Genomic DNA, 22,837 nt, shown 5'->3' with positions numbered 1-22,837 from the left:
TTTGTGTAAAACATTCTTGGCAAAGTTAAATGCAATACATTAGTACAAATTGGTCAAATATTTACAATGAGTTCTGCGAAACGTATTGGGGCCAATGCACCCCGTCTTGTTAAGAGATGCCACTGGTGCATTTTCAGCCCCCCAAAGAAATATTTTTTGGGGGTGGGAGGGATGTGTGGGTTGACTTTCAAAGTAGAATGGAGCAGCAGCATTTTAAGGAAGAGATCCTAAAGCACCCGTCTCTGCGACGCACAAACCAATTAACCAATCTGACTTGGGTCTAGTTAGTGGTATAAATACAACGGAAGCTATTGGTTCCCTCTTTATCCTGTTTCTATTAAATGCAAGCGTACAAGGCAACGGATATGAGGAAGAGCTCTTCCAAACTCATTGCATAGATTGAACTAACTCCGTGGTGGACTATGAGCAATTTGGAACAGCAGGAGGTAGGGTCACAGCTTTTACTCTTCCTTTGAAAAAATAACTGCATGTAATAAACTAGCAGGTCAAATAGATGACTATAAACCAGTTTTTTTGGAAGCAATGGTTTACTGCACATCAAGTGCTGTGGGGAAGTGAGCACTGAAATGCTAAAAGCCCAACTTACCATCGGTAAGGCCTGGAATAAGAATACACGATGCAAAAGAAGACTGAGAGTTGAAGGTAATTCCTGCAGAATGCAAATGGGAAAAAGACTTAATTGTATTCTTTTTAATGCATCCCTGTATCATAATATGTAGTTTGTGAAGGTGACATGAGGAACTCAACGCAACCTCCGTCTGCTCCCTGAGATGCTATCTTATTCCAATAGAAGGAGGAGTTAAAAACGGGATCGTCTCCCTATAATCTTATAAAGGTGCAATCGAAAATTCTACCTTTTTTTCCTTCCTAAAAAGCAAAGAAGCCACTCAATTTTGGTTAACAACCTTCCATTTGATTCCCATGAAAGTCACCTAATTGTTCCCATTATCATGTCGAAGGCTTTCATGGCCGGAATCACTGTGTTATTGTGAGTTTTCAAGGCTGTATGGCCATGTTCCAGAAGCATTCTCTCCTGACATTTTGCCTGCACCCTCAGAGGTTGTGAGGTCTGTTGGAAACTAGGCAAATGGAGTTTATATATCTGTGGAATGTCCCAGGTGGGAGAAAGAACTCTTGTCCGTTGGAAGTAGGTGTGAATGTTTCAATTGACCTCATTGATTATTTATTTTATACCCCACCCTTCTCCCCCTGAATAAGGAGTACATTCGCATTTGATGGCCTAGCAGTTTCAAGATCTGACTTCTTACTGCCTGGGGGAATCCTTTGTTGGGAGGTGATTAGTTGGCCCTGATTTCTTGACTGTTCTTGAGTGTAGCTCTTTATTTACTAAATTACTGCCACTGAGATTTATCCCTCCGTCTTAAATGTTTTATTTTGTTGATTTATTATTTATAATTTACTTTTGTGTTTTATTTTTATTTTATTGCTGTGTTTTATTGTTTACTGATGTATTGTATTGTGGGCTTGGCCTTGTGTAAGCCACCCCGAGTCCCCTTGGGGAGATGGTGGCAGGGTATAAATAAAGTATTATTATTATTATTATTATTAATAATAATAATAATGATAACTTTATTTATACCCCACTCCATCTCCCCCAGGCGGACTCGGTGCAGCTTACATGAGGCCACACCCATCGATACAATACAAACAATATAACACAAAACCATAGTAGAACCAAGCAAAATACATAAAATTATTATTATTATTATTATTATTATTATTATTATTATTACTACTACTACTACTACTGTAATATGGATAATTTCAACAGAAAGGAGGAAACCATGAAAATGAACAAAATCTGGCTACCATTATTTTTAAAAACTCCAAAATCAGGACAGGTAAATAAAGACCAACAATAAAAAAGGGGGGATTCCAGACAAGAACAATCAGGGACAGCTAATCACCTTCGCAATTTTGCAAGGAAGAATAGGGTAAATTTGGTTTGTAATGTATATGTGTTGTTTTGGTGTTTTGATACATGGAAACCACCCTGAGTCCCTTAAGGGAGATAGAGCGCTATATAAATAAATGTATTATTTATTTATTTGTGACATTTATATGCCGCCCTTCTCACCCCGAAGGGGACTCAGAAATAAAGTTGTTGTTGTTGTTGTTATTATTATTATTATTATTATTATTATTAGAAACACAACAAGATGAGTCCACAGCAGACATTCTGCTGGCTGTTGTATTGGATCACACATCGGACACTTCCCAGGTGTCTAGGACTGTGTGATGTATCAGCGAATTATGTATGCAGATCCCAGTAAGGTGGCCTTTTGCAGCTGGCAGATGGTAATCTTGTCAGCGCCATTGTGTTTAAGTGCAGGCCAAGGTCTTTAGGCACTGCACCCACTGGATATTATTGTTATTATTATCAATATAAATAAAAATGTAATGTTCGTTTGTGGGATTAACAGAACTCAAAAACCACTGGACGAATTGACACCAAATTTGGACACAAGATATCTAACAACCCAATGTATGTCCTTCACTAAAAATGATTTTGTCATTTGGGAGTTGTAGTTGCTGGGATTTATAGTTCACCTACAATCAAAAAACATTCTGAACCAATGATGGAATTGAACCAAACTTGGCACACAGTTCTCCCATGACCAACAGAAAATACTGGAAGGGTTTGGTGGGCAGTGTCCTTTGGTTTTGGAGTTGTAGTTCATCTACATCCAGAGATCACTGTGGACTCAAACAATGATGGATCTGGGCCAAACTCTACAAGAATACTCAATATGCCCAAATGTGAACACTGGTGGAGTTTGGGGAAAATAGAATCTTGACATTTGGGAGTTGTAGTTGCTGGGATTTATAGTTCACCTACAGTCAAAGAGCATTCTGAACCCCACCAATGATAGAATTGGGCCAAACCTCCCACACAGAACCCCCATGCGGGTCACAGCAACTAGCAGGGGACAGCTAGTCTATATAAAAAAAATGTAATGTTTAATGTATTGTCAAAGGCTTTCATGGCTGGAATCACTAGGTTCTTGCGGGTTTTTTCAGGATATAGGGCCATGTTCTAGAGGCATTTCTCCTTCATTGAAGGTGGTCAGTTGAAACATTCACAACTAGCTCCAACAGAGAAAAGCTTTTTGCCCCACCCCAGCCATTCCACAGATATATAAACCCATTTTCCTATTTCCAACAGACCTCACTACCTCTGAGGATGCTTGCCATAGATGCAGGCGAAACGTCAGGAGAAATGCCTCTAGAACATGGCCCTATAGCCCGAAAAAACCCACAAGAACCTAATGTAATGTTTGTTTGTGGGATTAGCATAACTCAAAAACCACTGGGCAAATTGCCACCAAATTTGGGCCACAGCAACGCGTTGCAGGGGATGGCTAGTTATTATTATTATTCCAACAAAGGATTCCCCCAGGCAGTAAGAAGCCACACCAAAAAAACTGCCAGGCCATAAAATGCTAATCAAGGTGGCCAATTGCAACATTTACACATACCTCAAACAAACAAAGAGTTCTTTCTCCCACCCTGGACATTATTCCACAATACATAAATCCCATTTTCCTAGTTTCCAACAGACCTCACAACCTCTGAGGATGCTTGCCATAGATGCAGGCGAAATGTCAGGAGAGAATGCTTCTGGAACATGGCCATACAGTCAGGAAAACTCACAACAGCACAGTGTTCCCATTATATACCCAATTTTGCAAGGAGGTTGAATTGAGATCTGGGTTCCTTTGCAGAACTGCAGCTTCCAGGTTGCAAGTCATGGCTCTTAATCCAGATTTACACCTGTAAAAATGGTGGACGCGCTATTAAGGTGAGTGGTGCTGGTCCATTTTAAAAATGGCAATCCTTCAAACCTTTCCTCTGTCCAGGTCCAATGGGAAAAGAGCTAAGGCAAAAAAGTGGGGAATGGTTTTCGATTCTGCAGGGGAAGAAAACGTTTTGGCAGTGGATAGAGTCAACTTTGGTCAAATAAGAGGTAGCCACAGTCAAAATAAAATATGGCGGCAGTGTAACGCATTGATTCGTCTTTCCCCTTTTATCGTTGCCACCTTAACTTGAAAATAAATGGATTGAGAGCCTTGTATAGAAATGAAATGAAATGCACCAATGACATCTCCTCTCAACCCTCCTTTATATATATAAAAAAAATATCCCTTGACGACAACAACAAGTTTGTTGGATATTCCAAGGCAGATTAATACAGAACACAAACAAGGAGAAACACAATAATAATAAAAAAAGAAAATCCAGAATGCAACAACAAGAAGAGGGAAAAAAGTACAGTCTGCATCCAAAATTAAGACAGTTAAATCCGTAGCTGAAAAACACAATCACTAAAAAAAAGGGAAAAGGGAGCAAAAAGGGATGCTATGCTATTGGTTCCTTCTGAACCACACTCTCTCTCATCACAGCAAAGAATTGTTCTTGGTACCTTGCACCGAATGGCACCATTTAACACTTTTAGGGTAAATCACACATGGGAAAAAAAAGAAAGAAAGAGAAATATTGGAATGACCTGCTTACAACCAAAGGGGTTGGTAGCTGCCATTGCTATCCCAAAGGGAGAAAATGTTGCACATTAAAAAAAAGTTGTAAGAACTCCTGTATCGCCCTCTAGTTTGCATTCGTTTTTATAAGGAGGAAGCAAACGCACATTAAAAAAGAGATAAAGAGAGGAAGAGGAGAATGTCAGCTGGCCGTAGACATAGTGAAATTTCATCACATTGCGTCACTTCTTTGGGTATTTTTCTATTTCAAATGTGCATGTCTTGGCCAGGGTCTGAAAGGCACATCCAAGGACTTAAATGACTACCTTAGATGTGAAGGTGTGTGTGTGTGTGTGTATGTATATGTATATGTGTGTGTGTCTGTGTATATATATATATATATATATATATATGTGTGTGTGTGTGTGTGCTTGTGTATATGTGTGTGTATGTATATGTATGTGTGTATATATGTATATGTATGTATTTATGTGTGTATATGTATGTGTTTGTGTGTTTATATATATGTATGTGCTTGTGTACATGTGTGTGTATGTATATGTATGTGTGTATATATGTATATGTATATGTTTGTTTATGTGTGTATGTGTGTATATGTATGTATATGTGCTTGTGTATATGTGTGTGTATATGTGTGTGTGTATGTATATGTATGTGTATGTATATGCTTGCGTATATGTGTGTGTATGTATATGTATGTCTGTATATATGTATATGTATGTGTTTGTGTGTGTGTATATATGAATATATGTGTTTATATATATATACATATGTATATGTATGTGCTTGTGTATATGTGTGTATGTATATGTATATATATGTATGTGCTTGTGTACATGTGTGTGCATATATGTATGTGTGTGTTTGTGTGTATATATATGTATGTATGTATATGGCCTATCGTAAACTTTTAAGCACCCAACAATTTCAAAAACAGTTTATTATGACATATCAGCGAGACCCTCCCACACTATCCACACTGCAGAGTTGTACCAGTTTGATACCAGATTAACTGCCATGGCATGAAGTTCTGTAGTTTTGTGAGCTATTTCCCCTTCCCTATCAGGGAGCTCTAGTGCCACATCAAACTACAAATGCCAGGCACTAAGATAGTTACAAGTGGTGCCAAACGGTGATAATTCTGCAGTGTGGATAGTCTAATACTTTCAATCCTGGCCATTATCTTTCTCGGTGAGAGCCTCCTGCACTGTATCCACATGGGTGAGAACCTCCCAACCTGCATTCATACTGCAGCTTTGTACCAGTTTGATACCAGATTAACTGCCATGGCACAAGGCTCTCTCTGTAGTTTTGTGAGCTATTTACCCTTTCCTGCCAGGGAGCCCTGGTGCCACATTGAATTACAAATGCCAGGAGCTATGTTAGTTAAAGTGGTATCAAACTGTGATAATTCTGCAGTGCGGATGGTCTAATACTTTCAATCCTGGCCATTATTGTTCTTCAGAAAGAGCAAAAATATGACGACAACATCTACACTGCCATTTAATGCAGATCATTGCAATTAAACAGGATTATATGAGTGAAGACCAGGCATGGGCAAACTTCAGCCCTCCAGGTGTTTTGGACTTCAACTCCCACAATTCCTAACAGCCTACCGGCTGTTAGGAATTGTGGGAGTTGAAGTCCAAAACACCTGGAGGGCCGAAGTTTGCCCATGCCTGGTCTACACTCATATAACACAGTTTGAAACTGCATTTATACTGCAGCATAGGTGTGGACTTAGGAAGAAATCCTTCTGCTGCAAATTACACATTTTCTACACACCTCTCTTCTCTCTTCTCTCCACCCCACCTCATTATATTCCCCCATCAAGGAAAGGAATGCTTTCTTGCTTATTTCTACAGTTCTGTGTCTTTGGGCTCCGCTCACAATACTGATATGGTTTGATTCAGCACCAGAAGCCTTGCCCCATCATTAAGCAAAACCACCAAACATTAAACCAAAAAAAAATACATTTTCAAAATAGCTGCATTGTTACTTAACACTGTTTGGCCGACCAACCGTATTTACACTTTAAATAGAAACATTAACCACTTTGTTTTTCTTAAGTAATCAAAATATATCTTTGCAAAGAAGAAATTGGATGCAGATTTCTATAAAACAAGGAACGGGGAGAGAGTAGAAAAGCCCGACTTTTTCGGTCCCGGTAACGCGTTGGAATATTGTGCCCTGTCTTATCAGAAGAGTTTGGCTTTTGGGAATCACCCAGATTGGGATACGTAGACTGGCAAGGGCTTAAAGCAGATTGGACGCTGTGTGCGGACAGGGATGCGAAGGAAAGAAGTGGAGACTCCAGCTGCAACTGGCACCAAACCGAAAAGAAGGCATTTGTGCCTTGCTCTCCCAATTCTAATTTCCGAAGAGCTGTGGGCAAGTCTACACAGATGTATGTAAGAACGCTGTCAAATTAGAAAGTTTAGCTTTGCCACCAAATGCCGAAATTATGAAGATGTCAGTGTATGGCAGTGTTTCATAACCATCATGTTTTGACAGTAGGGACTGGGGATGGATTGGAGAAAAAGTCAAACTTTGGACCTTTAAGGCCTCATCACACTAGAGAAACAATCCACTTAAAATTCATTTTCTGCCTCGTGAGATTTGTAGTTTAGGGAGGATCCTTTAACAGCCTCACTAAACTACAAACCCCAGAATTCTGCACGAGGCAGAAACCGGATTTAAAGCAGATTTTTTCTCTAGTGTGATGATGTAATCACTCCCATGGAACCATCTCTTCCAAGTTTTGCCCTTCTGATTACTAAATACAGATGCTCAACAAAGACAGATACACTGTCTGGGCCCAGAGAAGTTACTTTTTTGGAAGTTGCACACTGTCTCCCAAACAGTATGGCTGCTACCAATTAAATTAGACCAGAAGGGAGTTGTAGTCCACCAAAAGTGACTTGCTTCTAGGACCTTAAACTCTGCTTCTGTGACATATTCATTCTGCCATGTGTTGCTGAGTGCGACAAAGAAGGCAGCATGGCAAGGATAGGTCATTAGGGTAAGTTTTTTGGGGGGTGAACAATAGGTAATTACAGTGGGTTTTTTGGGGGTGAAGGATAGGTCATTAAAGTGGGGTTTTTTGGGGACGGGGTTAAGGTATCTTCTAGGGCTTTATGCCTGTGTCCGCTTTTAATGTTATTGCTGGACTTGTCATCTGAAATGAGCCACAAGACAGGGCTACTTGACTTTTTGCTGGCAGGTTGTAGCATTCTACTTCTTAACGTCAGAGTGTCATTCTATCATTGTAACATGTTGGAAGGAAGGAAGAAAGGAAGGAGGAAGCAAAGAAGAGAGCAAAGAAGGGAGCGAAGAAGGGAGCGAAAAAGGAAGCGAAGGAAGAAGCAAAGGAGGAAGCGAAGGAGGGAGCAAAGAAGGAAGCAAAGGAGGGAGCAAAGAAGGAAACAAAAGAAGGGAGCAAAAAAGGAAGAAAAGAAGGAAGCAAAGAAGGGAGCCAAGAAGGAAGCAAAGAAGGAAGCAAAGAAGGGAGCCAAGAAGGGAGCCAAGAAGGAAGCAAAGAAGGGAGCAAAAAGGAAGCAAAGAAGGGAGCCAAAAAGGGAGCCAAGAAGGAAGCAAAAGAGGAGGCAAAGAAGGAAGCAAAGAAGGGAGCAAAAAAGGAAGAAAAGAAAGGAGCAAAGAAAGGAGCCAAGAAGGGAGCAAAAAGGAAGCAAAGAAGGGAGCCAAGAAGGGAACCAAGAAAGAAGCAAAGAAGGGAGCAAAGAAGGGAGTGAAGAAGGAAGCAAAGAGGGGAGCAAAGGAAAAGCAAGCAAGCAGAAAGGAAAGAAGGAAGGCAAAATAAGAACTTCAGTTTCTAAGACTGTTTTTTCCCCTACTGAGTTTAGCTATCCCCTTTTGTAAACGACCGCAAAAAATAGTCCTCCAACCTTTTGCAGGAAAGACTAATAAGAGTCCCAGGAAGAAGTTACTTATGTTCGTTTGCAGATTTGCTTTCTCCTGCCAAAGGCGAAAAATAAATCTTCTGGAAGATCATGGTGATCTACAGGATACCTCCTTAAGGTAGAAGAGACCAGTTTGGTTGTTAAAAATTGCTGCTCAACTTTGGCCAAAAAAGAAAAAAAAATAGAAGTAGTAAAACCGAGTTGCGCACAAGCATGTGCTCTGTAGTGGTCCTTCCTGTCCGCCGGCTGCGTCCCACGTGCACAAAGTCCATCATCTGCTCTTGCTTAAAAGAGTTCCAGAAGGAAGAGTGCTTCCACACACGGCTCCGTTTCTCGCCGGTGGGCAATCTGCAAATGTCCTTGCCGCTTCATATCACAAAGGAAGACTTGTGCCTAAAGTCACCCTGGAATGGAGGCAGAGAAAAATATGGGTCAGATTTTTTCTTTTCTGTGACTCTCTCTTTGTACTCTTCCCATCTGCTTGACCCAAGATGAACTGAAGGCTGTTTTGTTTTGGTTTTTTTGCCATAATAATGTCCGTACTTTTGTCTGTAATGCCAGTGTAAAGTACTTTATGGGGTATCTAAAAACACCATATATATCCCCATAGAAAGTTGTCTTCAACAGCTGACCAAACAGCTTTTTTCCTGACAGTTGGTGTATTGATACTGTAGAATGAAATCAGTTTGACAGCACTTTAGCTGCCATGGCTTAATGCTATGGAATGCTAGCAGTTATAGTTTAGTGAGGCACCAATCCTCTTCAGCAAAGAAGGCTGAACTCCTTGCAAAACTACAACTCCCAGGATGGGATCAACTTACCTCTTCATCTGTGCGGATGTAGTTCACGCCATCAGGTTTGGTTGGAGTTTTGTAGCTGAAATGAAGGAAAACAATGTTTAGTACAATGGTTCCCAAACTTTTTTGACCAGGAAACACTTAGACCAGGGAACACACTCCAGCATTAGTACCAAAATAATAATATAATAATAACTTTATTTTATACCCCGCCAACCATCTCCCCTAGGGGACTTGGGGCGGCTTACAAGAAACAGGCCCAAAATTGCAATTAAAACACACATATAAAACACTTTAACCAATTAAAACATCAGATAAAAACAAATAAAAGCACAATTGAAAGCAATATCAAAACAATATGGCTGAAAGAAATATAGCTGAGGTATAGATTCAATGAGTGCAATACATCTTTACAGAAACTGTGCCGGCAGGATTGAAGACCGACAGGTCACAGGTTCGAATCCGGGGAGAGGCGGATGAGCTCCCTCTGTCAGCTCCAGCTCCTCATGCGGGGACATGAGAGAAGCCTCCCACAAGGATGATAAAAACATCAAATCATCCAGGCGTCCCCTGGGCAACGTCCTTGCAGACGGCCAATTCTCTCACACCAGAAGCGACTTGCAGTTTCTCAAGACGCTCCTGACACGACCAATATCTATATATATATATTTACAGAAGTGCAGGAAAGTGCAACAATACAGTAAACTGGGCAGGAAATACTGTCATAACACATATTGAGGTAGAATGTATACCAGTGTAAAGTGCGGGCCAGTGTAAAGTGCAGAATATCAAGTAGGGACAAGAAAGTTACTGGTGAGCTGCTTAGTCAAAACCGTACTGGAACATCCAGGTTTTCAGTTGACTACGAAAGGAGGACAAGGTGGGAGCCTGTCTGATCTCCCTAGGGAGGGAGTTCCAGAGTTGGGGGGGCCACCACCGAGAGGGCTCTCTCCCTCGTCCCCATCAACCGTACATGTGACGGCTGGGGGAGAGAGCAGTGCCTCCCCAGAAGATCTCAAGATATGCACTGGTTCATAGGGGAAGATGCGATCGCGAAGATAAGCAGGTCCCAAAAAGTTTAGGACCTGCACCTAGAATTGGGACCGGAAACTTATTGGAAGCCATTGGAGCTGTTTAAACAAGAGGGTTGACTGCTCTCTGTAACCAGCTCCTGTGAGTAGTCTCGCTGCAGATCTCTGGACCAACTGTAGTTTCTGGGCCGTCTTCAAGGGCAACCCTACGTAGAGTGTATTGCAGTAATCCAACCTAGAGGTGACTAGGGCATGGACTACCATGGCCAGATCAGATTTCACGAGGTACGGGTGCAGCTGGCGCACAAGCTTTAACTGTGTAAAGGCCCTCCCAGCCACCGCCGACACCTGAGCATCAAATGTCAAAGCGGAGTCCAGGAGGACCCCCAAGCTGCGGACCTGTGTCCTCAGAGGCAGTGCGACCCCATCGAGCACAGGAAGCCACCCTATGCCCCGACCAAAAGGGTTACAAATCTGTTTAGATTCGGTTTGGTTATTTGGGGTGCTGATTCAAAAGATTGCATTGGATACACCACATCATCTCTAGTTACATATGCCATCTAGTAGTCACCATCTGCTCACCCACAGAAAGATAAAGGTTTTCCCCTGACATCAAGTCCAGTTATGTCCAACTCTGGGGGTGGGTGCTCATCTCCATTTCTAAGCCGAAGAGCCAGTATTGTCTGTAGACACCTCCAAGGTCATGTGGCTGGCATGACTGCACGGAGCGCTGTTACTTTCCCGCCATTATCATCGTTGTGAGAGGCTTTTCTCATGTACCCACATGGGGAGTTGGAGCTGACAGAGGGAGCTCATCCACGCACTCCCCGGATTTGAACCTGCTGCCTATCAGTCTTCAGTCCTGTCGGCACAAGGCTTTAACCTATTGCGCCACTGGGCTATTCATTTGGTTGGCTATTTAACATTCTGCTTTTCTCCAGTCCCATTAATAGACTTCTTTGACATATGAGATAAGAGCCAAAGGTCCTGCCTAAATCAAAAAGTCTTGGCCTCCTGGCTGAAAAAGAGCGAAGGGAAATTGAAACTGGTGAGAAGAGAGAAATTCCTGACAAACGGGATAGAAGTGTTATCTATCTGCTTCCAGCCGATGCCCCCGTGTCTTCCTTTTCCTATGGTGTCAATTCCTGTTGTGGCTAATTTTGTACTATCTTCTCCCATGGGTCAACTCATTGCGGCAGATGGTTAGAGGAAGGCAGTCATTTCCCTTCATCCAGAGCAGGCAATGTAGATGCAAAAGTGAGCATGGCAGGCAAAAATACAGGGGTTTAGGTTGCGATTCATGCCTGGTGATAGTAATGTTGGACCAAAATTTCTTTTTCTTTTTAATGTAACTTTGATGCTGTTGCTTGTTGTTTATGTTTTGGTTTTATGTTGCTGTAATATGTTGTCCGGGCTTGGCCTCATGTAAGCCGCTCCGAGTCCCCGTTGTGGAGATGGTGGTGGGGTATAAATAAAGATTATTATTATTATTATTATTATTATTATTATTATTATTATTATTATTATTATCATCCCTAATGGGACATAAACAAGCCAAAACAGCCTCAGAGGAAAGCAAAGAAAACACTCTCTGAACAACAATAACAACAAACTAACATAGGATGTATTGTCGAAGGCTTTCATGGCTGGAATCACTGGGTTGTTGTAGGTCTTTCGGGCTGTATGGCCATGTTCTAGAAGCATTCTCTCCTGATATTTTGCTTGCATCTATGGCAGGCATCCTCAGAGGTTGTGAGGTCTGTTGGAAAGTAGGAAAATGGGGTTTATATATTTGTGGTATGTCCAGGGTGGGAGAAAGAACTCTTGTCTGCTTGTGGCAAGTGTAAATGTTGCAATTGGCCACCTTGGAAGTAGATGCCACACCTTGAAGCTGCAAGGCCATTAAATGCTAATCAGGGTGGTCGGTTGCAGCACTCACACTTGCCTCAAACAGACAAGAGTTCTTTTTCCCACCCTGGACATTCCACAGATATATAAACCCCATTTTCCTACTTTCCCACAATCCTCTGAGGATGCCTGCCATAGATGCAGGTGAAACGTCAGGAGAGAATGCTTCTATTATTATTATTATCTTTATTTATACCCCGCAAAATCTCCCGAAGGACTCGATGCGGCTTACAAAGGCCAAGGCCGCCAACAAACAATAACATACACATACACAATAAAAGTCATAGGGCAAATAAAAACATCAAGCAAAGCATTAGAACAATAAAAAACAATGACACAGTAACGCATTTAAAACCAAGGGCCGAACCAAATGTAATAGACAAAATTTAAAGTGCTAGACTTGACAAGTGAAATGTAGAGGTATTTGGAGGTAGGTGCAATGTGCAAATAATCCTGAATCTCTAACAAAGTGCATTTGGGACTTGATGCCAGGAGTTTCCTATTCTGGAAAGGCACACTGGAACAGCCAGGTCTTCAGGCTCTTCCTAAAGACTGCCAACGTTGGGGCTTGTCTGATGTCCTTGGGAAGAGAGTTCCAGAGTCGGGGGGCCACCACAGAGAAGGCCCTGTCCCTGGTCCCCACCAAACGCGCCTGTGATGCAGAACGTGGCCATATAGCCCGAAAAACCTACAACAACCCTATGATAGGATGCCCTTGGGATTACTATAAGTTAGAAACAACTCAAACACACAACACTAAAGTTACGTTCACAGCCAATCCAATCCTTAAGTACACATACAAATTGCTTCAGAGGAGGAAACATGCCACTCTGCAGACATTCTTGCAATATTCCCAGTATTCCCAGTCCCCTGCATCATAGTCCAACATTACTATCACTGGGCATGAATCCAGACCTAAACTCTGCCCAATATTCCTTACCACTGGCTGTGTAAATTTAGGGCAGATGGGAATTGCAGTCCTAAACCATATGGAGGGTGCATTGATCCTACTTGTGAATAATAGGATCTGGTGTTCACTGCAGGGGCTGCTTGCTGAGGCTCACCTGTTTCCATCCTGCTTGTTGTTGACAAAGAAGCCTTTCCTGTAGGCACAGCAGATTCCCAAAGCGGTTAGCGACAGGACCAAGAGGACGACCAAGATGCCTCCAACAATTCCCGCAATGTTCAAGTCGTCTGGAGGAAGGAAAATGAACGTCTTCAGGTCAACAAGGTTTCTCTCCAATTGCCTGCAGACAATCTCTTGTGACTCTAACCCAAAGAGGAGATCTGTCCCCAGGGAAGAATGGCCCTGACCCCCATCCCCATGAACATATTGTCGCTCTCCTCCAAGAAACAGGACTCACAAACTTCCATCACTGAGTCTTCGCACCAAGCATCGCCGACGGCATTCATTGCCCGGCAGCTGTAACGGCCCGTGTCTCCTTTCTGCACTTCGCTGAAGACCTGTGTGAATGAAGATTGTGGCATTTATTCAACATCTTCACAAGTGTTCAGAACATCTTGTGTCCACCAAACTTGGACGTAGTTTATGCCTAGCCATTTTCATGACATGTTCCTTTTCTATAGAGGAAGCACTCAATTCTGGGCACCAAGATTCAAGAGGCATATTGACAAGAGGGGGAGATCAAAGGTCTGGAAACCATTAATCCCTCTGAGGAGTGGCTTAAAGAGCTGGGTCTGTTTAATCTGCAGAAGAGAAGGTTGAGAGGAGACATGATGGCCGTGTTTCAATAACGGGAAAAGATGTCATAAGGAAGAGGAATCAGATTTAATGTATTGTCGAAGGCTTTCGTGGTCGGAATCACTGGGTTGTTGTAGGTTTTTTTGGGCAATATGGCCATGTTCTAGAGGCATTCTCTCCTGAAGTATTGCCTGCATCTATGGCAAGCATCCTCAGAGGTAGTGAGATCTCACAACCTCTGAGGATGCTTGCCATAGATCCAGGCGAAACGTCAGGAGAGAATGCCTCTAGAACATGGCTATATAGCCCGAAAAAACCTACAACAACCCAGGAATCAGGTTTGTTTTCTGCTGACCTGGAGACTAGGATTCAATGGAGGCATTCAAATGATAGGGAAGGAGATTCCACCTATCTGGAAGAATGTCCTTACCATAAGAAGAGCTGTTCAACAGTGGAACTCTCTGCCTCGGAGTGTGGTGGAAGCTCCTTCTTTGGAGGCTTTTAAACAGAGGCTGGATGGCCATATGTCAGAGGTGCTTTAATAGTACCTTTACTGCATGGCAGAAAGGGGTTGGCAAGGATGGCCCTTGGGGTCTCTTCCAACTCTTAAGGTTCTTATTGAAGAATAATAATATATACATATATATTCTTGTTGCCTTTATGCTATCTCCTGCTCTCTCCTTCCTCTGCTGCTTCCTCATTGCACTGAATAATAGATTGTAAACTCCTTTGAAGCAATATCACAGATGCAGAAATGCTAAAGTATTATTGTTTTATGTCCAGGCATTGAATGTTTGCTATATATATGTTGTGCTCCACTCTGAGTCCCCTGCAGGGATGAGAAGGGCGGAATATAAATGTTCTAAATAAATAAATTATTATTATTTTCTGGACTCAGGATTAATTGGAATTTTAGGATAGCCAGATTGGTCAATTCACCGGATGGACTACCATAGGTAAAAGGTAAAGGTTTTCACCTGACATTAAGTCCAGTTGTGCCCAAATCTGGGGGTTGGTACTCATCCCCATTTCTAAGCCGAAGAGCCGGCATTGTCCATAGACACCTCCAAGGTCATGTGGCCGGCATGACTGCATGGAGCGCTATAACTTTCCCGGAGCAATACCTATTGATCTACTCATATTTGCATGTTTTTGAGCTGCTAGGTTGGCAGAAGCTGGGGCTAACAGCGGGAGCTCACCCTGTTCCCCAGATTCAAATCGCCAATCTTTCAGTCAGCAAGTTTAGCAGCTCAGTGCTTCAATGCACTGCGCCGCCAAGGGCCTTAGACTCCCATAATGCATTCTAATTCTCGACAAATTCTTAGTTTTTTCTTTGTTTACCTTGTAATTCTGAATGTATGTCTTTTACATCTGGAGCCTATTGGTGAATCTCAGGGTTCTAGCCAAACTAACTCAGTGAATCTGGAGGAAAATCTTCTTTTATTTGAATGTTTATTTTATACTGGAATGAGTACCTTGCATAAATAAAAGGATGTCCGTTATGACAGCATAATTCCAGTATGTAACAAAAGGTACCAATTTCAGGAAATGAAAAAAAAAAACTTTTTGCACTGAACACCTCCCTTTTCTTCCAATATGGTAATGCATTCATTTATGCAATTTCCAAAACTTTACTCAACCATTCTGTCACTGTGGGAAGCAAAGCTAATTTCCACTGCCGAGGCTTTTTGTTTTGCTACCAAGAAGTAACTCCTTTCCTTGTATCGTTCTGACAAAGCCAATCCCAACAGGTTTTTAAAAAATGGTCAGAAAGTCATGTTTTGTTTGACTGTTTTTGATTTTTAGGTCCATTTTTAAGTACAAGTATAAATGTGTTTAATACCATGAATAGTTTAATTCCATTTTAATGTCTTTTGCATGCTTTTTAAAGTAATTTATATTAATGTTTTATTGTAGCTGGCGTTGTCCGTAGACACCTCCAAGGTCATGTGGCTGGCATGATTGCATGGAGCACCATTATCTTCCCGCAGAAGTAGTACCTATTGATCTACTAACATTTGCATGTTTTTGAACTACTAGGTTGGCAGAAGCTGGGGCTAACACCGGGAGCTCACCCTGCTCCCTAAATTTGAACCACTGACCTTTTGGTCAGCAAGTTCCGCAGTTTAGTAGTTTAACCCATATATGCTGCTTGTGTGCCTTCAAATACTATTTATTTATTTATTGGTACATTTCTATACTGCCCTCTCAGCCTTCTGGCGACTCGAGGCGGTTTACAAGGCAAGAATTCAATGCCACCAAGGACACAATTACAATAGATAATATAAAAAACATCAGCAACAGTAAAATCAAACATTATAATGAAACATACTTCAATCAATAATCATTAAAACAATGTCCAGTTCAGCCATATAGTTATTCCATTATTATATCAGTTACTCCGTATTTTCAATTGCCTGCTCAAATAGCCATGTCTTAAGATTCTTCCGAAATGATAGGAGTGAGGAAGCCAATCTAATCTCCCTAGAAAGGGCATTCCATAGCCGAGGGGCCACCACCGAGAAGGCCCTGTCTCTCGTTTCTGCCAACCGTAGAAGGGCCTCTCCAGATGATCTTAAAGTCCTTGCAGGTTCATATATTGACTTGTGGAAGGGGTTTTCTGGGGTTGAGAGTGTGTGACTCTCCCAAATTAACCCAATAGGTTTTCATGGCCAGAGTCACAGCCCTACACTCAAACCACTAGGCAACAGCTCTCAACACAGGCGCAAAAGGTGGCCAATATACCTGGATGCTTCTTGGATGCCCTGACATGGCGTTCACTTTTTTATGACTATGCGAAGTATGCATTAATTCAAGACAGGATATGAGGAACTACATTGTAAAACAACCTTTGACTGCCTCAGCCTACTTACCAACGTGCCTGTCTTTGTGTTCACTGTGAAGGAGGAGTTCTGGAATTTGGAGCTGGATTTAGAGTCGAGCGGCAAAGCTTCGCCATTGCGGTACCAGTTGTATGTCGGCTCTGGGAAGCCTTCCTTTTCCTGGCACTGGAGGGTGGCGGATTTGCCCACAGGCACAGATTGGGGCACGTGGCACTTTGGGGGCACTGGTTTCACTGTCGGGGAAGCAGAAGCCCATCACGTAAGCTATATCACAAATATACTGCCACTCTAATATAATGAGTTGCAACTGGGGTGAATATATCAATGCCCTTGAAACCACTCCATCACCTGGCATTTGTCCTGGCATCCCTTATACGATGAGTGGAGGCACTGCAGCCCTCCAGGTATCACTGGATCTAGCAGTATTTTAGTGCTCAAATCCTGGCATGTTGTATTATTAGAAACTATCGTTCATAACAAACTCTGATCAGTTTCAGGAGAAACCATGTTTTTGGAAGCTGGCTTGTTAACCATTTGCTACAAACCATGACGACTATACGACTCAAGAAGCCAAAATTCAGGGGAAAAGAAAATCAGTGCTGGCAAATTTCCCTTCCACCTATGATCTTGGAGTCAAGTTAAACATGAGCCAACAATGGGATGTGGCGGCAAAGAAAGCCAATGGGATTTTGGCCTCCATTAATAGGAGCATAGTGTCTAGATCTAGGGAAGTCATGCTACCCCTCTATTCTGCCTTGGTTAGACCACACCTGGAATCACACTGTGTCCAGTTCTGGGCACCACAATTCAAGAGAGAGATTGACAAGTTGGAGTGTGTCCAGAGGAGGGCAACTCAAATGATCAAGGGTCTGGAGAACAAGCGCTATGAGGAGCGGCTTAAAGAGCTGGGTATGTTCAGCTTGAAGAAGAGAAGGCTGAGAGGAGGCATGATAGCTATGTATAAGTATGTGAGAGGAAGTCATAGTGAGAAGGGAGAAAGCTTGTTTTCTGCTCTGGAGACTAGGACACAATGGAACAATGGCTTCAAACTACAAGAAAGGAGCTTCAATCTGAACATTATGAAGAGCTGTTCAGCAGTGGAACTCTCTGTCCTGGAGTGTGGTGGAGACTTCTTCTTTGGAGACTTTGAAACAGAGGCTGGATGGCCATCTGTTGGGGGTGCTTTGAATGCAATTTTCCTACTTCTTGGCAGAGGGTTGGACTGGATGCCCATGAGGGCTCTTCCAACTCTATGATTCTATGCCTTTTCTTAGGAGTAAGTAAAGGTAAAAGTTTATTCTGACATTAAGTCTAGCCGTGTCCGACTTTGGGACTCTGGTGCTCCTCTCCATTTCTAAGCCAAGGAGCCAGCGTTGTCTGTAGACACCTTCAAGGTCATGTGGACAGCATGACTGCATGAAGTGCTGTTACCTTCCTGTAAAAACGGTCCCTCACATTTGCATGTTTTTGAACTGCTAGGTTGGCAGAAGCTGGGCCTAACAGCAGGAGCTCACCTTGGTCCCAAGATTTGAATTGCCGACCTTTCGGTCAGCAAGTTCAGCAGGTCAGTGGTTTAACCTGCTGCACCATCAGGGCGGCCCTATCTTAGGAGTACATGAATAGAAAACAGTCCTATGGTGTACTCTCCAAGCTGCAGGTAGGACTGAAGACTTGACAGGTCACAGGTTCGAATCCGGGGAGAGCATGGATGAGCTCCCTCTATCAGCTCCAGCTCCTCATGCAGGGACATGAGAGAAGCCTCCCACAAGAAAAAACATCAAAACATCTGGGTGTCCTCTTGACAACGTCCTTGCAGATGGCCAATTCTCTCACACCAGAAGTGACTTGCAGGTTTCTCAAGTCGCTCCAGACACAACAACAAAAAAAACCCTCAAAAAAACCCAAACAAACTCTCCAAGCTGGGGAAAATGTGTTGCATTCCCATCTTCTCTACATCTTAAAACCTTTGTTTATCCTCTGCGAATTCAGACAAATAAACACTAGCTTTACATATTATTGTGTTGTTGTTTATTGTTTGCGTTTTCGGTTTTATTTTATTGTAATTTTGTTGTTTGGACTTGGCCTCATGTAAGCCGCTCCGATGGTGGCAGGGTATAAATAAAGATTATTATTATTATTATTATTATTTTGGTCATGTCAGGAGCGACTTGAGAAACTGTAAGTCGCTTCTGGTGTGAGAGAATTGGCCGCCTGCAAGGATGTTGCCCAAGAGACGCCTGGATGATTTGATGTTTTTGGGTTTTTTTATCATCCTTGTGGGAGGCTTCTCTCATGTCCCCGCATGAGGAGCTGGAGCTGATAGAGGGAGTTCATCCGCCTCTACCCGGATTCGAACCTGTGACCTGTCGGTCTTCAGTCCTGCCGGCACAAGGGTTTAACCCACTGCACCACTGGGGGCTCCACTGTAATAATAATAATAATAATAATAATAATAATAATAATAATTATAATTATAATTATAATTATTATTAGCTTTGGGCAAAAAAGCGTAGTGAAAAGGATGGCCAGATACTAGCTCTAGCCCCTGCCAGCTTAAAGGGAGGATGTATGAGCACGCACCGTGAACTGTCAGGTTGATATTAATCTCTGCTCCAATTCGTGCATCCTCAGGTGCCACCACTTCACACCGGTAGATCCCTTTATCTGCCCGGGTCACATTGGAGATGACCAGCGACGTTCTGCTGTTGAGCTGGGCACGGTTTGCCCAATCTCCTAGAGAAACGTGGAACAGAAGTGTGGAAAGGTGAGGATTGTGCCGATCCTGCCCACTTACAAAATAATGCAACCTGCAAGGCTTTCTGCACTCCAAAGCCACACCACTTCCTACCCTGCATCTTGTTGTCGAAGAACACATAGGTGGTTTCCTTGCTGCCAATCTTCTTCCACTCAATTCTAGGGTTGGCTGTCTTGGTGGTGGCAATGATGCAGGAAAGTTCAGCACCTGCAGCAGGAACACACAGAGTGAGAAGGGAGATCTTGGTTTTCTCAAGGGGAATTGCTTCTTTAAAGGAGCGGCTTCCCCAAAGAAAGAGTTGCCTTGCCTTCTCAGAACCTCCCAAGTAGAGAGAGAGAAAGAGAGAGAGACTGCATTGCTTCATAATAATATAATAGTAATAAAACTTATATTTATATACTGTTCCATCTCCCCAAGAGGACTCAAGAGCGGTTCCCAGGTAACATCACAAAACATACAGAGTAAAAACCACATAACCATGAGATTAACAAACAAAATATAAGCATAAAAATTGTCGCCATAACACACATATATTAAAAGTAATCCTGCCTGTTCAAGGCAATTAAAATGTAAAAGGCCGGGCCAAGATTTGTGCAAGCCCAAAAATTCTAGGGGGCCCGGGAATTAAGTGCAATGCTATGGCAGGCAACAATAATATTGTATTATTATATCATAAACTTCCCCAAGGTAAATGTGTGGACTTCTTTCCATGGCATGCAAGTGTTTGAACCCTGCTCATCGAAAGTTTTAGTTAAGTGGTCAAACCACAACAATACTTACGCTGAAACTCCTGCACAACAGGATTTGGGTTGGTGGATATCAGCTCTACAGCAAAGATTCGGTATCCTATGAAAATCAAGAAGAGATCAGTTAAGATCCTTCTGGTACAAGGATCCATGGTGGTCCATGCTCTTGTTACATCCTGAATAGATTACTGAAATGCACTCCTATAGCAAATATTATTATTATTATTTGAATCACAATAAGATGAGTCCACAGCAAACAAGATCACTCTGCTGGCTGTTGTATTGGATCACGCATCGGACACTTCCCAAGTGTCTAGGATTCTGTGATGTATCAGCAAATAATGCATGCAGATCCCAGTAAGGTGGCCTTCTGCAGCTGGCAGGTAGTAATTTTGTCAGTGCCGATTGTGTTTAAGTGCAGGTCAAGGTCTTTAGGCACTGCACCCAGTGTGCCAATCACCACTGGGACCACTTTACTACTACTACTACTACTACTACTACTACTATTATTAATATTTGAAACACAACAAGATGAGTCCACAGCAGTCATTCTGCTGGCTGCTGTACTGGATCACACTTCGGACACTTCCCAAGTGTCTAGGACTGTGTGATGTATCGGCCAATAACGCGCACCAATTGGAGTAAGGTGGCCTTCTGCAGCTGGCAGATGGCAGTTTTGTCAGCGCCGATTGTGTTTAAGTGCAGGCCAAGGTCTTTAGGCACTGCACCCAGTATGCCCAGGACCACTGGGACCACCTTGACTGGCTTGTGCCTGAATCTTTGCAGTTTGATCTTTAAATCCTCATATCGTATGAGCTTTTCCAGTTGTTTCTCTTCAATCCTGCTGTCGCCTGGGATTGCATCATCATCATCATCATCATCACCACCATCATTATCATTGTTGTTGTTGTATTGTCAAAAACTTTCATGGCCGAAATCACTGGGTTGTTGTAGGTTTTTCGGGATGTGTGGCCAAGTTCTAGAGGCATTCTCTCTAGAGAGAATGCTTCTAGAACATGGCTATACAGCCCGAAAAATCTACAACAACCCATTATTATTATTATTATTTATTTCACACATTTATATCCCATCCTTCTCACCCTTAACCCCCCCCCCCCCCAAGGAACATGAAAGGCACTGCAGACTACTTCAACTAGAGAAATCAGCCATAGCAGAGCACCTGATGAACCAACCTGGACACAGCATTTTATTTGAGAACACAAAAATGCTGGACCACTCTCACAACCACCATGTCAGACTACACAGAGAAGCCATTGAAATACACAAGCATGTGGACAATTTCAACAGAAAGGAGGAAACCATGAAAATGAACAAAATCTGGCTACCAGTATTAAAAAAAACTCTAAAATTACAAAAGCAAAACAACAGAGAGGAAACAATCAAGGACATCTAATCACCTCTCAACAAAAGATTGTCCCAGGCACTGCCAGGCCATCAAATGCTAATCAAGGTGGTCAGTTGAAACATTCACACCTAGCTCCAACAGACAAGAGTTCTTTGTCCCACCCTGGTCATTCCACAGATATATAAACCCATTTTCCTAGTTCCAACAGACCTCACTACCTCTGAGGGTGCTTGCCATAGATGCAAGCGAAACATCAGGAGATAATGCCTTTAGAACATGGCCATATAGTCCGATAAAAACCTACAGCAACCAGAAATCTAGATGTTTCTCTGAATTTGGTGCACCCAATGAAGAGACTGAACAGGAATGAAATTCTCACTGTGGGTCAAACTATTCTTCACTCAGCAAGAGGGAAGAAGAACATTTGTTTACAAACTTGAGACAGCTTTTTAGAATAACATAACTCATGTTAAGTAGCATTTCTGGGAAAGAGAGGAGAGGCTTGAACAGAAATGGATCTGGAGTTAGCAGAAACACCCCAGCTGGCCACCCACTCTTGATGCAACTGCAGGACACCACCCACGTCTGCAAGTGTTTTAATGTGTTTTATACCACCCACATTTGACAGTAGAGCACAGTGGGACACTCAAAACACTTCATGCTGCTGGGTTATGAGGACACTGAGGATCTCAGAGGTGCTTGAGTAACAAATCAAGTGTTGACAAGAGTGAGGAACACAAGCGATGAAAGAGGGCAAGAACATGCCGAGCGAGAACCAAAAAGTTTGCCAAGTCTGCCTCCTCTGCTTTGCTTTTTTCACCTCTTACTTTTCTCTCCTCACTTGAAAACATAAGATGAGATTGGCTGGATCAGACTCTAATACAGTGGTTCTCAACCTTCCTAATGCCATGACCCCTTAATACACTTCCTCATGTTGTGGTGACCCCCAACCATAAAATTAGTTTCATTGCTACTTCATAACTGTCATTTTGCTGCTGTTATGAATAGTAATGTAAATATCTGATATGCAGGATGTATTTTTATACACTGGATCAAATTTGGCACAAATACCCAATACACTCAAATTTGAATACTGGTGGGATTGGGGAGGGTATTGATTTTGTCATTTGGGAGTTGGAATTGATGGGATTTATAGTTAACCTACAATCAAAGAGCATTCTGAACTCCACCAATGATGGAATTGAATCAAACTTGGCACACAGAACTC

At 42.5% G+C, this 22,837-nt stretch overlaps 1 protein-coding gene across 1 annotated transcript in view; it reads right to left on the bottom strand.

Moving 5' to 3' along the window:
- The window catches only part of JAM3 (junctional adhesion molecule 3), a 58,280-nt gene continuing 35,443 nt past the window's right edge, over positions 1-22,837 (bottom strand). Inside the window, exons 2-9 of the mRNA XM_060787303.2 lie at positions 20,278-20,343; positions 19,591-19,704; positions 19,323-19,475; positions 16,773-16,975; positions 13,562-13,661; positions 13,262-13,391; positions 9,283-9,337; positions 1-8,865 (exon numbers count right to left, since the gene is read on the bottom strand). Of these exons, the coding sequence (XP_060643286.2) occupies positions 8,830-8,865; positions 9,283-9,337; positions 13,262-13,391; positions 13,562-13,661; positions 16,773-16,975; positions 19,323-19,475; positions 19,591-19,704; positions 20,278-20,343 (857 nt within the window). The 3' untranslated portion in view covers positions 1-8,829. The remainder of the gene's footprint in view (positions 8,866-9,282; positions 9,338-13,261; positions 13,392-13,561; positions 13,662-16,772; positions 16,976-19,322; positions 19,476-19,590; positions 19,705-20,277; positions 20,344-22,837) is intronic.

Source organism: Anolis sagrei, chromosome 7 (assembly GCF_037176765.1).
Source record: "Anolis sagrei isolate rAnoSag1 chromosome 7, rAnoSag1.mat, whole genome shotgun sequence".
In the NCBI taxonomy this organism is placed as follows: Eukaryota; Metazoa; Chordata; class Lepidosauria; order Squamata; family Dactyloidae; genus Anolis; species Anolis sagrei.
The sequence above is the reverse complement of the archived record's forward strand: the minus strand, read 5'-3'. Positions and strand labels throughout refer to the sequence as shown.